The 15,835-nt window shown below is 33.7% G+C and overlaps 3 protein-coding genes across 5 annotated transcripts; 1 reads left to right on the top strand and 2 right to left on the bottom strand.

The window, feature by feature from the left end:
* Nucleotides 1-522: 522 nt before the first annotated feature.
* On the top strand, nucleotides 523-4,558 carry LOC143149933 (uncharacterized). The gene is made up of 12 exons (XM_076317814.1): nucleotides 523-1,365; nucleotides 1,445-1,563; nucleotides 1,632-1,776; nucleotides 1,852-1,981; nucleotides 2,062-2,227; nucleotides 2,293-2,473; nucleotides 2,561-2,919; nucleotides 2,993-3,149; nucleotides 3,372-3,503; nucleotides 3,637-3,754; nucleotides 3,835-3,989; nucleotides 4,086-4,558. The coding sequence occupies exons 1-12, from the start codon at nucleotides 698-700 to the stop codon at nucleotides 4,186-4,188; spliced, it is 2,433 nt and encodes an 810-aa protein (XP_076173929.1). The 5' UTR covers nucleotides 523-697; the 3' UTR covers nucleotides 4,189-4,558.
* Nucleotides 4,559-4,901: 343 nt separating this feature from the next.
* Nucleotides 4,902-6,111, bottom strand: Mpc1 (mitochondrial pyruvate carrier). Its single transcript, XM_076318174.1, has 3 exons — nucleotides 5,918-6,111; nucleotides 5,687-5,787; nucleotides 4,902-5,254 (listed from the first exon to the last, which is right to left on the bottom strand). Exons 1-3 carry the CDS (start codon nucleotides 5,971-5,973, stop codon nucleotides 5,097-5,099), a joined length of 315 nt encoding a protein of 104 aa, XP_076174289.1. The 5' UTR covers nucleotides 5,974-6,111; the 3' UTR covers nucleotides 4,902-5,096.
* A 581-nt stretch (nucleotides 6,112-6,692) lies between these two features.
* Nucleotides 6,693-15,286, bottom strand: Wts (serine/threonine-protein kinase warts). Of its 3 annotated transcripts, none has more exons than XM_076318181.1 (5): nucleotides 15,012-15,286; nucleotides 14,380-14,733; nucleotides 11,864-14,285; nucleotides 11,099-11,376; nucleotides 6,693-10,962 (listed from the first exon to the last, which is right to left on the bottom strand). In XM_076318181.1, the coding sequence occupies exons 2-5, from the start codon at nucleotides 14,656-14,658 to the stop codon at nucleotides 10,531-10,533; spliced, it is 3,411 nt and encodes a 1,136-aa protein (XP_076174296.1). In that variant the 5' UTR covers nucleotides 14,659-14,733; nucleotides 15,012-15,286; the 3' UTR covers nucleotides 6,693-10,530. The 3 variants fall into 3 exon arrangements, with proteins under 3 accessions (XP_076174296.1, XP_076174298.1, XP_076174295.1); XM_076318183.1 differs by having other exon boundaries at nucleotides 14,380-14,700; XM_076318180.1 differs by having other exon boundaries at nucleotides 14,380-15,286.
* Nucleotides 15,287-15,835: the final 549 nt, after the last annotated feature.

Here is a 15,835-nt window from a genome sequence, read left to right as displayed (position 1 = left end):
TAAAAGTATGCAGATCAAGATTACAGTATGCTGTCTTAAAGAAAAATAAAATTATTAAATTGAGAATAGAAGCCGTACGTTTAAATATTATAGAAAATAAGTACATATTTTCTTAAGCTCGTCGTATCCTAGAACGCAATTCACAATAAGTAAGCTGCTAATTTTATTGTTAGTGTAAATTGTACGCCGATTAGCATCTTAGTACCTGTTGATATAAGTCTATATTTGTAGGCCACTCGTTAGAAAGGTAAAAATAATTTTTTGAAATGAATTTTCATACATATAATAACTTTCGATAAATGAATAAATACTTATACGTAAATTTAAAGAAATAATTAGACAAATTTGAAATTTTTCTATTTAAATCTTTGGAACGGTGGCGACTAGATTTCCTGGCGTGCGTCATATCTATTGGGAGTTTGGTTTCTACGGCAAAAGTTAAGTCTAACTCGGTATAGAATCGATGACGTCATAGCTCAAGCAACATGTAGGATTTACGAAATAGCACGAACGTACAGCACGATTCGTGTGGATTGGGTGTGTTTACTCGTTTGTCGATGCGCCAGTCTGGCGTGGGTTGTGAATGAACGTCGTACAAAGAAAGATTACATTTTTCTTTCCTTTTTTCTAATATTTTCTCTTTCTCATCTCCTGATGAATCAGTGAAATAATGATACAAATGTCTAAAACGTAACTAATGATTCCATCCGACCAAAAAATGGAATTTACCGATTTAAAAAAATACGTGGCGGTGATCGTGTGCCTTTGTTGTTTGGGCGTTGTCGGGCAATATGAATGGCAAGCCAGAGATGCTTTCGACGAAATTCGTCTAAGAATGGATAAAATTAGTGCAGAAAATTGTCCTATACAACATGTTGGAGACCTTTATTTACCAGAGGACACGGTCTCTCATTTACCCGACATCAAAGACATTAACATTAATCCCGTGTTTCCGAATAGAACTGCATTGTTGCATCTTCATAATATGGCACTTAGCAGATCTTTCTTTTGGAGTTACATTTTACAATCGCGATTTATACGTCCAGCTATCAACGACACTTATGATCCAGGCATGATGTATTATTTTTTGTCAACAGTTGCCGATGTTTCCGCAAATCCATATATAAATGCTTCTGCTATATACTTCTCTCCAAACATGTCTTATTCCCCATCCTATAGGGGATTTTTTAATAAAACCATGCCTAGATTTGCTCCACGAACATTCAGAGCAGATGATTTTAACGATCCAATACATTTGGAAAGAATATCTACAAGAAACACATTTACAGTACTAGATCTTGGTGCTTTTGCAAGCAGTAGTCTCAGCGAAGATTATACAACGGATTATCATCGGATAAATGAATGGTAATTAAACATTCAGTCAACATTTAAATAATCTTTTCAATTATTTATGCATTTGTACATGTTAGTTTTATGAATTCAGGTATAAAAAATGGTTGCCAGATAATGTTGAAAAGAGACACGACACTAAAACCACTTACCAGGTTGAAATTCGATATTCTAATAATACTAATGAAACATTTACATTTCATGGACCACCAGGTATTGTACTAAAAGTGATCAATTAAAACAAAGAGTTCAATATTTAATTGTCGTGTCATTTCATACAGGAGCGGATGAATATCCTGGACCAGTAAAATGGACCAGACCATATTTCGACTGTGGTAGATCAAATAAGTGGCTCGTTGCAGCAGTTGTACCTATTGCAGATATTTATCCAAGACATACAGGATTCAGACACGTAGAATATCCGACGTATGTTTTTCATCTATTGCTACATTTGATATTACTCATTTGAATTATCTTTTAAATTGTTTCTCTTTATTTCAGATATACTGCTGTATCTGTAATAGAAATGGATTTTGAAAGAATAGACATAAATCAGTGTCCTAAAGGGAAAGGAAATAGCAAACCAAATAGATTTGCAAATACTGCTAGATGTAAAACAGAAACTACAGAGGTATTAAATATAAAAGAAATTATGATATTTTATACTCTAGAGTTTATTTTTGTCAATTTCAATTTGTGTTATGTATGCAGTGTGAACCATTACAAGGCTGGGGTTTTCGAAGAGGAGGATATCAATGTAGATGTAAGCCAGGTTTTAGGCTACCAACTGTGGTACGACGTCCGTATCTTGGAGAAATTGTAGAAAGGGCGACTCAAGAACAATATTATAATGGGTTTGATTGTTCTAGAATAGGATGTAAGTGTCTTGTTTCTACTGTTCCTTTCTATTATCTTGCACAGTGGATGTATTTTATTTTTCAGGGATTCAAAAGACGCCTGTACAGTGGGAAAAAGCAACACCATATGTTAGAGAAAGATATCTTGAGCAGTTTTATCATTATAGAAATTATTCTGTTGGACCAGAAGCTCTGAGGTCTGAGAAAATGAATATAGACCAAGCCCTTAAATTTATCTTGAATGTAAATTCTAAAACATGCAAAAAGTAAATATAAAGTTTTGTTCCTTAAGTAAAATTTAGAGGCAAATATTAAAATGTAGAAATTACAAAATTCAATATCTAAAATTACAGTTACACACAAGAAGAATTAACATTGCGCGGAGATATAGGTTTTGCTGCTAAAGAATTCTTTGAAAACGAAGCAAAAATGGCGACTCGACTAGCCAATTTTATTAGTGTTTTTTTACAAATTTCTGATTCTCACGAAGTTTATTCAGGTAAAAGAGTGGCAGACAGGTCACTTACCGAAGATCAAATGATTGGGGAAACTCTAGCACTAGTTCTTGGAGATACTAAGATATGGTCTGCTGGAACATTCTGGGATCGTAATAAATTCACAAATAGAACATTCTTTGCTCCATATGCGTATAAAACTCAACTAAATACCCGAAAATTTAAAGTTGAAGATTTAGCCAGGCTCAATAACACAGGTAATATAGATATCATTTTTGAAATTCTCGTACTTTTCGTCAAAATATAATTGTACCTTGGATATGTTTTCAGATGAAGTATACACTAAAAGGAATTATTTTCAAATATTGAAACAAAGATGGGCAACAAACTTCGACGAGTTGGAGAAATATTATATGAAAATAAAAATTAGATACAATGAAACAGGAGAACATTTAAAAAAATACGAACATTATCCGAATTCTTACAGGTAAGAGTGTAAACTATAAAAACACCAGTATTGCACAACTACAATTTCAGCGGAAATTTTGCTTACAAATATTGCATTACAATAATGAAGTTGCTATAAAGAATCTATAACATTCAATTAAAGTATAAAGAGATTACATTTATGGGATTGAGGAGCAAGAGGAATTTGATCTCCCAAATAGGATTTATTTTAATGTGTGGGAACACGCGTTCGTCTGTACAGGGCAGCAAACCTGAATCATGGTCACTGGACAACTCCATATTTTGATTGTAACGGTAAGATGGAGAAATGGGTAATTACCTATGCATCCCCATTTTTCGGCTGGGACAGCTTGAAAGAGAAACTGGAATTTAAGTAAGTATTTCTGTCCACACACACACAATTGAATAAAGTTGTAGTATGTGCATGAGAAATCGAATGTGAGAACCAGTTTTATTACAAAGAAAGAAGAAAAGCAAGATCACATTTTATATTAAAATTCTTACAGAGGTGTTGTAGCTGTTACTATGGACCTGCTTCAGCTTGATATTAACCAATGTGACGATTTGTTCTACGCACCAAATGCGTTTAAGGGTACCCACAAGTGCGATAAGAAAACGTCATACGTAAGATATTAGATTCTATCCAAATTAATATTTTTGCATCTTAATTATCTGTTTTTAATAATAATATTTTTTGTTTATAGTGCGTACCTATTCTTGGCCGAGGTTTTGAAACAGGCGGGTACAAATGCGAATGCAAACAAGGTTTCGAATATCCATTTGAAGATTTAATTACATATTACGATGGTCAATTAGTAGAGGCTGAATTCAATAATCTAATTAACGATCAAGAAACTAGGTAATTAAATATATAAATCAGTAGTTATTGTATAGTAAGTAATTGCACAACCGCAACATGGGTTAGAATGTAATTCAATTGATATTTGTTTTGCAGATATGATATGTTTAAGTGTCGATTAGCTGGTGCTTCATCGGCCGAAATTAGCTGGGTATTATTACTCGCATCGATGTTTTATTATCTGATTAGAAGTAAATAACCAATTGCAGTGATATTATAGTAAATTCGATTTACCATTATGCCGTCCGATGATCGAAGACTTCAAGTTTTGTAAATTTATGTGTATTAGCAGTAGTACAATCCGTCCAATGATATTTTAAATACTGTATTTTATACACTGAAAGATTATAGTCATTTTAAGGCGCTTTAGTGGAATAGATAAGTCATAAATGTAAAAAATAAATACATACATACGCGTAGATTGTATGTTTAATTGAAATGTATGCAACTGTAAGTGAACAGAATCACTGAAAAATTATATCGTGACATACATTGTCATGTTTCAACTTGTGTCATTTTCAAATGTTTTATACATTTTATATTTTGATAATATATTGTATATACAATCACGTCAATTTGTTTTATATTATCCCATGTATTTCACTATTTTTGCTCAATCATTGAATCAGTTAAAAATAATTTTCAAGATTAAAACATTACAATTAGCTTTTAGTCAATTCTTGTTGATATTAAATTTTAACAAGATGGAATTATACGTATCACTGAACTTATAAACAAATATAAAAGTAAAATTAGAATTTTTTGAAGAAATAAACATTATATAGTAAACTAATATTATGTAAGTAATACTGTTCAGTGATAATTCATTAATTTATGTATCATTATATATGTATGTATCATATATTTAAAACATATAGGAGTCATTAACGCCTGGTACTTCTTTTCTTTTGTTTTTAAATTTGTACTTGAAAGAAAGGAACAATTTATTATATTTACATTTGTATTTCATTCTAAAAGTAACTAAGATTATTCCTAAAATGAATTTATAAATAATAGTAGATTACAATAATGTACATTAAAGGAAATAACATTGACAAATAATTGCAATTATTTCTAACTTTAAGGATCCATAAATATTCTCAACTATTATTCTTCTTTCTTATGTGTAAAGTGATATTTAATAAATCTAAAACCTTGAGTCAATTGTGCACCTTCATTAACAAAATGGCAGGCAAAGAGAAGCAAATTTCGTGGCTCAACCTTGAGTGAAAATCGCATGAACATTGCTGAGTACAGGCACAAGGCTGAAAAAAATTAATATAACAGCTTATAAATGTTGTTAGGTTTTTTGTTGGCTTATGCAATCCTCATTGATTTGAACATATTAACACAGTATACTGTATATACTTTAAAGTTCTATTAATGCAATTTACAATTTAATGACAGTGTAACGTTTTATCTCCAATAAAAATATAAATGTAATATGTAATATATCGGGACACACAATTGTTGAAAATACATTTATTTAATTGGATTATAGCTTTTTTATGGAATTTCCGAGTACACGAAATAATGAAGCGCACATGCACGTGTCTGTAATACTATGTGCACATGAATAAAAGATATAATTATTCGATATTGTAATATTTTAAAAATCCTGTACATATTACATACTTAATTTATGTAAGAAAAATTTAAACATTTATCAATTGAAATATTAAAATCGAAAAACTAACCAAATGTCATTTTTCCACTGATGTACTTCGGATCATTTCGTATATCAGCAATAGCAGCAATCGGAATACCCCAATTAGCAACTGGTCCCCAAAAATGTGTGCTAAAACAAAAAAACGCTTTTCATATATTCAAATCATATTTCGAATGTAATACATATAGTATATTGATTAAGAAAATCGCATGCATGTACACGTGAGCATGTAAATCTATACAAATCTTATGTGGCTTGCCTCGTTAAATAATCACGAGTCTCTTTGCTCGATAGGAGTTTCTTAATACGATTCATTTTGATGGGTTTTCTACTTTCAGACTCTTCTCTTTTCCTAACAAATTGATTTTCTAAAATAAAGCAAACGAAAGATATGCAGAAACGTGTAAGATAACTTCGAAGCAATAAGCATGAGTTTAGTTACATAAATCGTCACAAAAAACATTCCCCTACCAATCGGAAAACATTTGATAAGGATTTTGAATTAAAATTATTAAGATTCTTTAACATTATTAATTTAAAATAAAAAATGTGTCACTTCTACTCATGACTTGAATTTTTTGGCGTGTGTACTTCTATAAAGTACTTTTATTTTACTTCGTTTTAGATGTAAAGTTACCGATAGTAATCCATAATATGCGCGGCAGTTTAAAAATTTTGTAGAATTAAAGCTTTTTTTACTCAATCAGAATTGATGTTTAATTAACGGAGAATATAGCTTCGTTAATTGCAATTATTTTCACTTCTTTAATTGCAGTTTCTATTTATTAAAATTTTACGACTCAATCGATAATCTTTAAGTAATAAATTTGAAAACAAGTTTTAATAATATATCATAACTTTACTATACTTATTTTCTTTATAATCTTGATCATTTTATATTTATAATAGCTTCTAAATAGACATTATGAAAATGTACAATTTTTTAATTATATTTTGAAAATTTAATGTTAAAAATGTCAGAAGGTGAAGTAGTTTGATTTGTAGAAATCTGAAAAATAATAATTCAAAACATGTAAGCATTAAACATAATTTTAATTTAGAATAATTATCGAAAATATATACAAAGTTTAATATATTATACCGTCTTACAAAACTAATACGCCTTTCCTCTTACTTTCATAACATAATTACAAAGCAGAAAAGGATGTTACAAAATGTACAACTATATAATTCAAAATCACTTTCCTTTGACATGTGGGTTAACAGATCTGTATATTATATTGTAATTGCAATAGATATAATCTGTAAGATAATTCAATGACATAAGATCTTGCGTTGGCAACAACGCTACAATTTATTAGTCGAGCTGAGCTTAATTTAGCGCATAGTTAAATCAATGGATATTATTTTATAATTATATATGGATAACATTTAGAACTAAATTATTATATACATGTATATTTCATGGTATAAAAATATTTTTTTTTCAATACACAATGAGAGGTATCGACTTGTCGATCATCAAATTTTTGAGTTTAACACGTTGATTGCCAATGGTTGTGTAGTATAAGTTTTTGTTTTCACTTACTAACTTTGGAAAACTTTTCTTGTTCTATATATATTCTTTAATGCAAATAATATAGTATTGTTTGTTTTTTGTACCAAGAGTTCAGCCTTATAGTAAAAAAAGTTTTATGTTTCTCATTTTCTTCTATGATTACACGTACATAGATATTGTAAAGGCACACAACGTGTTAACAGAGACAAGAATCATTCTAATAGGTATCGTTGTATGTATTCATGTATGTGGTATAAAAGCAGATTATCATTTGATTTCGATTGGTCTATAATATATATTACGAATTAAATCCACCGAAGGAAGCACTTGCAAATTTCTTAATGATCAAGCAGCAAATACATACGCGCAAAATAATGTTTTGTATGTTTCGGATCATTTCGATCGACTGTTTGCAATTTATAACACAGATACAGAACAACTTATGCTTGCTGAAAGTTTGTTTTAGCATTGCATCCACTTGACTGCATGACTCAGTGTTCTTGTGTCATTGTCTCGCACACATCTATTAACTAAAATTACACATGCAAAATTATGTATACAAAGAGTAAGATTAGCAATTGTAGTATACAAGGATTACTTTTATAATAAGAGTGAATCCCTTTGGTATTCATTATTTGTCGAATGTGATGTAACACAATACTCGATTCTCTTATCAAGCAACAATCTTCTATGCCGTATGCCTGATCGTATTTTTGTGCAATAAAAACGAATAGATGTTTACGCACTATGGGGTATGAATACGACTTAAATGCGTTGCATATTACTACAAAATTACTACTCCCCTTTCCTTCCTTTTCCACTACCGATACCTTTACAATTTTTATAGACAACCTAGTGCTGCAGAAACCTTTTCCTTCTCACGCATTGAATCTGTTTTTTTTTTTTCAGGAAGAATGCCGATTTATAAATATAGTGAATTAGTAATTGAACCTAAGTCATTTTTACTTTTTTCCTTCCTGTCTTCTTTTGCAATACATACATTTTTCTTCTACATGCAATAATAACGAATAAATCATGCGAAACATATATGTAACATTTGTCATCTGTTATTAATACAGTAACGTTCAGACGATCACCTTTCTAGCATTCTTCTCGTTCTATATAAAAGACTTACTTTTCCTTTGGTATATACTGCATGTAAAAAGCACACAAATTAGTAGTAATTATTTAAACTAGTTTTAAAACAATTTGGATATGAAACGAAACATACAATTGTATGTAGATTTGCAATATAATTCATTTTTTAACTTCTGATCGTTACTGTTTCAATGTTACACCATAAAAGGTGTTTTATATCTATCGATTCTTGCCAATCCTCTATAGATACAATTAACTATTAAAAATTAACGATTTCACTTTTCGTTGTCAACATGTTAACAGTACGAATAAAACGATTTATCTTTAATTTGTACATGGTACATACATTCTTGATGCAGTAATGCAGTGTTCAACCCTTTCTCTTCTATCAAACGAGTAACGTCAACGATTAAGTCTTTCAGTTTTTACTGAATTGATCAAATGCAACAATCAAATTGTACGTTGTTTAAAAAAGATAAACTGGTTCATAGCCAGTCGTTCAAATCAATTTCACTAACTGCGCTTGTGCGCGATCGCCTATAATGTATGTACATACATATTTAACAATGAGAATAAAAATGTACAAAGACAATAAACAATTTATCGCTTTAGATGTTAAGTCTCATTTGCCAAATTTTTTCGGCACTCGAAAACAATTTAAATAGAAGCTAATTAACTGAAAAAAAAAAGAAAAAACAATAACCAGACAATATCCGTGTGTCTTACGAAAGTATTCCTTAAAAGTAATACGGCATATCGTGTTACTATCGTGTTCTATAAAGTTGCATGCATTTATGACACGAAATGTGAAAAGAAAACGCTTTCCCGGTTGCAGATTTGTTATTCATATTATAAATATTGCAATCGATAATTTCATCAGTTCCTTCGGTACGTTTATCGTTAAGAAGTCTTGCAGTAGGAAGTCGTTTACAAATGATAGAAACTGTTTCATGAAGATATGTGGATAAATTGAATGTTCGTTACTTGGTTGACGTTACATTATTTACTCGTGTTTTTCCTTAAATTAAATTAACGATTTTTCTGTGCAATTGAACTTTCTAAGTGTTCGTCTCATACTCTTTCCAGAGTTTCTTAATTTTAGTTACACCTAATTAATCTGAGAAGACGTAAGAGACACACACAAAATATATACGGCATGACAGTAAATCAATAACATTTCTTAAAATTACAAAATATTAAAAAAAAAGGAGTGAAAAAAACGCTTGACGATTGAAAGCTGCATAAAATATGCAATGAACACATTACATCCATTCAAGAATCTATACAATAATAATTAATATTTAGTAATAATTATTATATGTTGTAGCATTCAATGTAAAAAAAGACGTTAAATAAGGCCGATACATTTAAAAGCCACATTATTCTAATTATTTGCAATATCACAGTACTTGCTGAAACATACAAACACGTGTTTCCGATAGGCACGAAAGCCAATTCCAATAAGAATGGCAAGCACAATACCTTTTCTTCGATAAACACACTACATAAGAGTATACATTGCCTAGCCATCGATCATTTACTTTCTTATCTCTCGATCGACCATCACGTTCATAATTGTATTCGAGATTACATACGCCTCGCCGTAAATGAATTGGTACTCTTTTTTAAAAGTCGTAGATCTTTACCACAATTCATGAAATTATAAAAGCTATCGTAACTCGAGATCTTAACTCAAGATATATTGTGTCACATTGTAACAATAAAATTCTAGAAACTGTATCATAAACACACGATAAATGCCCATAAATTTGGATTCCGCGATTAAGTGTAACTTTGTCCTGTCATCGTGTTTGTGAGATTAGTTTGGTCCGAAAAATCTGATCTTTGAGAAGGTGATTGTGACAGGTAATTCCCCAATTATGAAATATGTGGTGGTCGCGGCGGGGTGGGATGGAATGGGGAGGGGTGCGGAAAAAATTGGGAAAGAAAACGCGAGAATACAAATAACGAAACACACGGATGTACACCGCCGATATATCGTATTATCAAAATTAAGGAACGAAAGCGAGGGTTTGTGTTATCGATGACTGCCGTTCTGTTCAGCTCGTATAATATAGTACGGTATACGTTCCTTGACAATGATTCGACAAAATCTTTCACGATTCGCATCGCTCAAACTACACGCTCTAATCCTGAACAAACTCTTTTGAACAATATTTACAAACATTTTCCGATCGAACGTGAAACATTGCATTATCTTATCTTTGACACGCATAAAACTTATAAACCTACTGTCATACGTAAACAGGACCTTGATTGTCATTATCGTCCAAACTTATTCGACTAGGATACGCAGGACCACCACCATCGTCAAAGAAGCGTCTAAAAGTGAATTCAAAGAAACCGTGAAACGGCTTACCGTTATCCAATAACTCGTCCGACTTATTGGAATCGGAAGATTCCGAATTCCGTAATTTATCGGGATCCACGGGATCGAAGTTACTCGTATCGGTAGGATACTGTATCCGAGGTATGTGAGGGGCTACTTGCCGACGCAATCCTTTTTCAAAGTCAATATTCGCGAAAAATGGATGACTTTTTACTTCGTCCGCATTTTTACCTAACCGACGATCCGCGCCAACACAAAGCTTTAATATCAGATCCATACCTTCTGCAGAGAGGTTTGCTTGCTTCGGGATATGTAAAGTTGTCTCCCAATTAATCACCTACAATGCGAAGTATTATAAAATTTGGCTGCACTAGTTAATTCAATTAAGTAAATTTTGTTATTTGTACGATCGTAAACTGGACCTGTAGAAGACCTATAGAATTCGATCCATACGTAAGCAAAAATAGGTTTACCTTGTATTGTGTTTCGGCAGGTGTATTGGCAAGGAACGGTGGAGAACCAACTAACATTTCGTACAAAATTACACCGACGCTCCACCAATCGCATAACTGAGTGTATCCTGTCCTTTGTAGTACTTCAGGCGCAATGTAGTTTGGTGTTCCAACCAGCGAGTGAGCCAAACACCTTTGATGTTCTCTATGCCTTCTACGTTCCAATGGTTTCGACTGAATGCAACGACATTCGTTGTTCCAGTCATCGGCGGGATCCATAGAATCTTGTTTTCCGTGACCTGCTTTCACAGTAATAATTATTACCTAATCGCAATTATACATAATTATCAATATTGTAGAGAAGAAATTTTACAAATAAAATGCAATTGATAAATTGACAAAACAAACTCTGAAGTAATTATTTATAAAAATGATGGACACAAATGGAATCACTACTACTATGTACTGACTGACTGTGAACACTAACAGTTTGCTTATCTTGTGCAATTGTTTTCATACCCATATAAATATTATAGATTACGTACATGATTTTATATACAAAAAAGTAGGACAATTAAGAGTGTTTATTCACTGCAAACCATGTACAATCTACTGCATTCAAACAAATTGGTATAATTCATTCATTATACGTGTATGAAATGTTAAAATTTATTTCTCCCATGAACCAATTTTTGGTATTATCCGTTCTGCTTTCATTGTATATTCACTATTCAGCAGTTTCAGCACTCTTTAGTACTTTAATAATTAATTTATTTCTTTTCTTACCATTTTGTTGATAATACTTCGAGTTGTGAGTCCAGCGAAATCCCGTACACAATCCGAAGTCTGTCAACTTTATATGTCCATCTCGATCAATTAAGATATTATCTGGTTTAATGTCTCTGTGAATAAAACCCATCTTATGAACACTTTCTACCGCACACGTGAGCTCGGCAATATAAAATCTTGCCAATGGTTCTTTGAAAATGCCGAACTTGATCAGCAACGACATCAAATCACCGCCGGGTATATAATCCATTACAAAATACAAGTTGTCTTTATCTTGAAAAGAATAATAGAGTTTTACTACCCATTCATTGTCAGCCTCTGCCAGTATGTCTCTTTCAGCCTTAACATGGGCAACTTGATTGCGATTCAATACGTCTGCTTTCCTTAAAGTTTTCATGGCATAAAATTGATTGGTATCGAGCTTTCTAACGAGTGTTACCTCTCCGAACGCACCGACCCCGATCGGCTTTATTTTCGTAAACATAGACTTATCCATTTTCGCTCGCTTCAGTCTGATGTAATTTGATTCCTTTTGCGACAACATTTTTCTCATTTGACATTGTGCCTCTGCACTAAGGCCTATTTTAGCCATCTCTGTTTCTAACTGAAGCCGACGGTACAATCGTTGTTTGTGGGATTTCAATACATTTTCAACGTGCTGTTCCATAAAAAATTTAAATGCTTGAGGGGAATAATTACGTACTTTACAGTCCCTACGTTCTTCTTCTTTCTCTTTGCTCATATGCTTTCGCTCGGGTATCGGAGATTGATGCTTAATTTTGTAAGACGAAGGTGAACTACCTCCTCCCTTTGCACCGTTACTATCCGGTGAATGATTGTTGTTGTTATTATTATTATTATTGCCGCTGCTGCTGTTATTTCCACCATTACTATTGTTGTTGTTATTACCATTATTATTATTCCTCGTAGTTACAGAAGTTGATGTTACCGGAGGCAAAGGTGGCGTTTCTATAGGATGCTGACAATTGTCCGCGGGTGAGTATTTTCTTTGTAATGGCGGGTGCAGCGCAACCGGAGACGACCTAAGAGTCGTGCTATTCTCTACCGTTGAAATTCCACCCGAGTCTTCGGTGGTAGGTGTCCCATAAGGAGGAGGAGGAAGTGGATGATGCATACCTCGTTGCGCTGCTAACGCTTGCATTGTGGTTGCGTAACTTGGCGGTTCTGTCGTCGGTACTCCTACCGAAACACCTACATTTATGTTATTCGTAGACGTAGTGCCAACATTATTCACTGGTGGATACGCAGGTGGTGGTTGTTGTTGCGACGATTGTTGTTGCTGTTGTTGTTGCTGCTGCTGCTGCTGTTGTTGCTGCTGCTGTTGCGGTTGCTGTTGTTTTTGTTGAATAGAGGATGCGTAAGATGGGGGAGGCGGAGGTGTGTTGCTAGTGGTCGAAATAGGTTGAGGAGAAGTCGGTGCGATGGCGGTCTGCAAGACGGGTTTCTGCACTTGAGTACTCTTAACAGATTGCATAATTATCGGTGGCTGCGTTTTGGCTTGTCGCGCACCCCAAGCTTGCAGCGGTGTTGGTCTGGCCATAGAAGCTTGAGTACTCGGAGATATAGCGGAAACTGTAATAGGGCTCGGGGATCCAGCCGATGTTGGGCCGGAATAGATCCCTGAGGATGGGCTTTTGCGATAATCTTGTTGAGACTGCGTAGGGCTCTGCCTGTTTTGTATAGAAACACTATAAGATGGTGGTTGCACCGGACCAGCCGACGAAGAAGAGACTATGGGATACGGGGGTGGCGGTTCAACTTGAGTATTAGAATTGTTATTGCTCGTTTGGTATATGCTGAGAGCCTGCATCTGTTGCGAAAGTTGTTGTTGAACTTGAGGACCATTTTGAACAATCATAGGTTGACGGCTATTTGAATTATTGTTTGAACTTGCCACCGGACTTGTACCTCTTTGTGGTAAATTAACCGACGTCGAAATAGGTCCGGTATTTCCAGGTGCGGTGGGAGGTGGTCGTGTAGGAACGACTGGAGCAGGAGACATGCGCTTGAGCATTTGCTGCATATTAGTAGGTACGTTCGGTTGATTATATGGAGCATGAGGTGGCGGTGGCGGCGGTGGTGTAGAACTGCATCTAGGTGGCGGAGGAGGAGGTGGTTCTCGTTCTACAAAATTGCTCGGCGAATATTGTCGACTCAATTGCGGATGCGGACTAAGTTCCGTCAAACGGGGACTATCGGATCTTGAGCTTCCTGCTCCACTGTCCAACGCAGGACTACCGCGTTGTAAACTCAACTCCCTCTCCAAACTAGGTTTCCTTATAAGCTTGGTGTTAAGTTTACCGAGTCCATTTAGAGATTCTCCTTGTGCTTGTTTCAAAAACTCTATAGCAGCATCCAAACGCCAACCGGCAAACTTTAGAGCTCGTAATGCAATTTCCTACACATTAAGAATTTTAAGAAATACATTAAAACTTTCTTCTTTACGTTAAAAGTCTGTCACAAAATAAATAAACATTTTCAGAATTACTTACCTCCGAATAACCCATGGCTAATAACTGTGTCAATAATTGTCGTTGATCAGATTTATCAATGGTAGAACCAGAGGTACCAGAAAGGCCGCTAAGACCAGAGGCAGAACTAATGCCACTGGTTGTTGATAAAGTAGATATAGTACTAGCAGCACTGGAACCTACTTCACCTGCTCCTCCAATATTTGCAAAAGGCAGCAAAGAATTGCGAATTTCAGCTAATGCCTTTTGATGGTATCCAGAGCCACGAGTGCTCGATTTACTAACCGCGGGTGGATTCATAGTGGCCCATGCTAGGCCCTCTGAGACCTAGCTTTAATCCGGCTGTGACATATATATATATATACATACATACATCTAAAACATAATATTAAGTTGCTTTCTTATAGCGTCGTAAAAATTGTACGATACATTTGTATCGTGCTTCATACGATATCGCTTGAAAGTGTTATTTTCAAAAATACTTTAAATTTTAGCCACAGAAATATATCCAAATAGTACTTGAAAATTACTGAAATTATTGAAGGATGATTGTATTGCGTTCTAACTAAATTATAATAGATAACTAAATTATAGTAGATATTGTACAAAGTTTTTTATCGTAAGTCAAATAAATATACCAACACAATGCTTACGGAACTAGTTTGATGCTAACAAGCTTTAGCATAGACTTTTCGTAGTGTCATTGCAGCAGTAGTATAATATGCCACACACGACAAACACGTCGATTTGATATAGGAACAACAACAGGCATTGCTAATTGTAATACTACTTCCGTTCCAAATATTTGTAATTACATGCAGTAACAAAACTATATCGATATTAGTGAGTCGATAAACACCAAAATATGTTATTTGTTATGCCAGAAGTCTTGACTGTTGCATAAAATTGTTTTGCTCGTTCATCCATAATTTTGTACATATATATATATCTATATATATATATATATATATGTGCGTGTGTATATATATACATATATATATACATATATATATATATATATATATTATTTGGAAGCTCGTACTATAGAATAAAACTGATTCGTATGTAATCTCACAAACTCCGTATCTTTGTACATGATGTTGAGATCGATCTGAAATCTAACCTATTCGTTAGATATGTAACGGATCGATCCAGAAAGTCCTTTATATGTAGAATAAGCTACAGTAACACACTTTCTTCGCAGACGAGAAGGCATTGGCTGAGAAATGTCTTTAAATAAGTTCGATCGAAGCAGCAATCGGGAGAGAACGACTTCAGAGCATATTCTATTCTCACGTTTACCCAGAACCCATGTGACGAGGGTAACGTGTACGTAGAACTTTCGATCCACTATTTTTCCTTAAAATCAATTCTGCGATATTCCGATACACAATCGTAATTACATCAGCAACAACAAAGAAAGATACAGCCGTAAATTACTAAAGTAACTGGCAGCCATTTTGAAGTGCCACATTCC

The sequence above is a fragment of the Ptiloglossa arizonensis genome, chromosome 8 (assembly GCF_051014685.1).
Source record: "Ptiloglossa arizonensis isolate GNS036 chromosome 8, iyPtiAriz1_principal, whole genome shotgun sequence".
Taxonomy (NCBI): domain Eukaryota; kingdom Metazoa; phylum Arthropoda; class Insecta; order Hymenoptera; family Colletidae; genus Ptiloglossa; species Ptiloglossa arizonensis.
This window is presented reverse-complemented; position numbering and strand designations above follow the sequence as displayed.

Bases quoted from the DNA above. Each gene is read 5' to 3' on its own strand.
- LOC143149933 (XM_076317814.1), top strand. From the start codon at position 698: ATGATTCCATCCGACCAAAAAATGGAATTTACCGATTTAAAAAAATAC. The intron at 1,366-1,444 runs GTAATTAAACAT...TTATGAATTCAG, and splicing joins TATCATCGGATAAATGAATG to GTATAAAAAATGGTTGCCAG. The intron at 3,150-3,371 runs GTAAGAGTGTAA...TCGTCTGTACAG, and splicing joins CATTATCCGAATTCTTACAG to GGCAGCAAACCTGAATCATG.
- Mpc1 (XM_076318174.1), bottom strand. From the start codon at position 5,973: ATGAATCGTATTAAGAAACTCCTATCGAGCAAAGAGACTCGTGATTAT. The intron at 5,788-5,917 runs GCAAGCCACATA...TTTTTGTTTTAG, and splicing joins ACTCGTGATTATTTAACGAG to CACACATTTTTGGGGACCAG. The intron at 5,255-5,686 runs GTTAGTTTTTCG...AATTTTTTTCAG, and splicing joins CAGTGGAAAAATGACATTTG to CCTTGTGCCTGTACTCAGCA.
- Wts (XM_076318180.1), bottom strand. From the start codon at position 14,658: ATGAATCCACCCGCGGTTAGTAAATCGAGCACTCGTGGCTCTGGATAC. The intron at 14,286-14,379 runs GTAAGTAATTCT...CTTAATGTGTAG, and splicing joins TAGCCATGGGTTATTCGGAG to GAAATTGCATTACGAGCTCT. The intron at 10,963-11,098 runs GTAAACCTATTT...TTCGCATTGTAG, and splicing joins CTGCCGAAACACAATACAAG to GTGATTAATTGGGAGACAAC.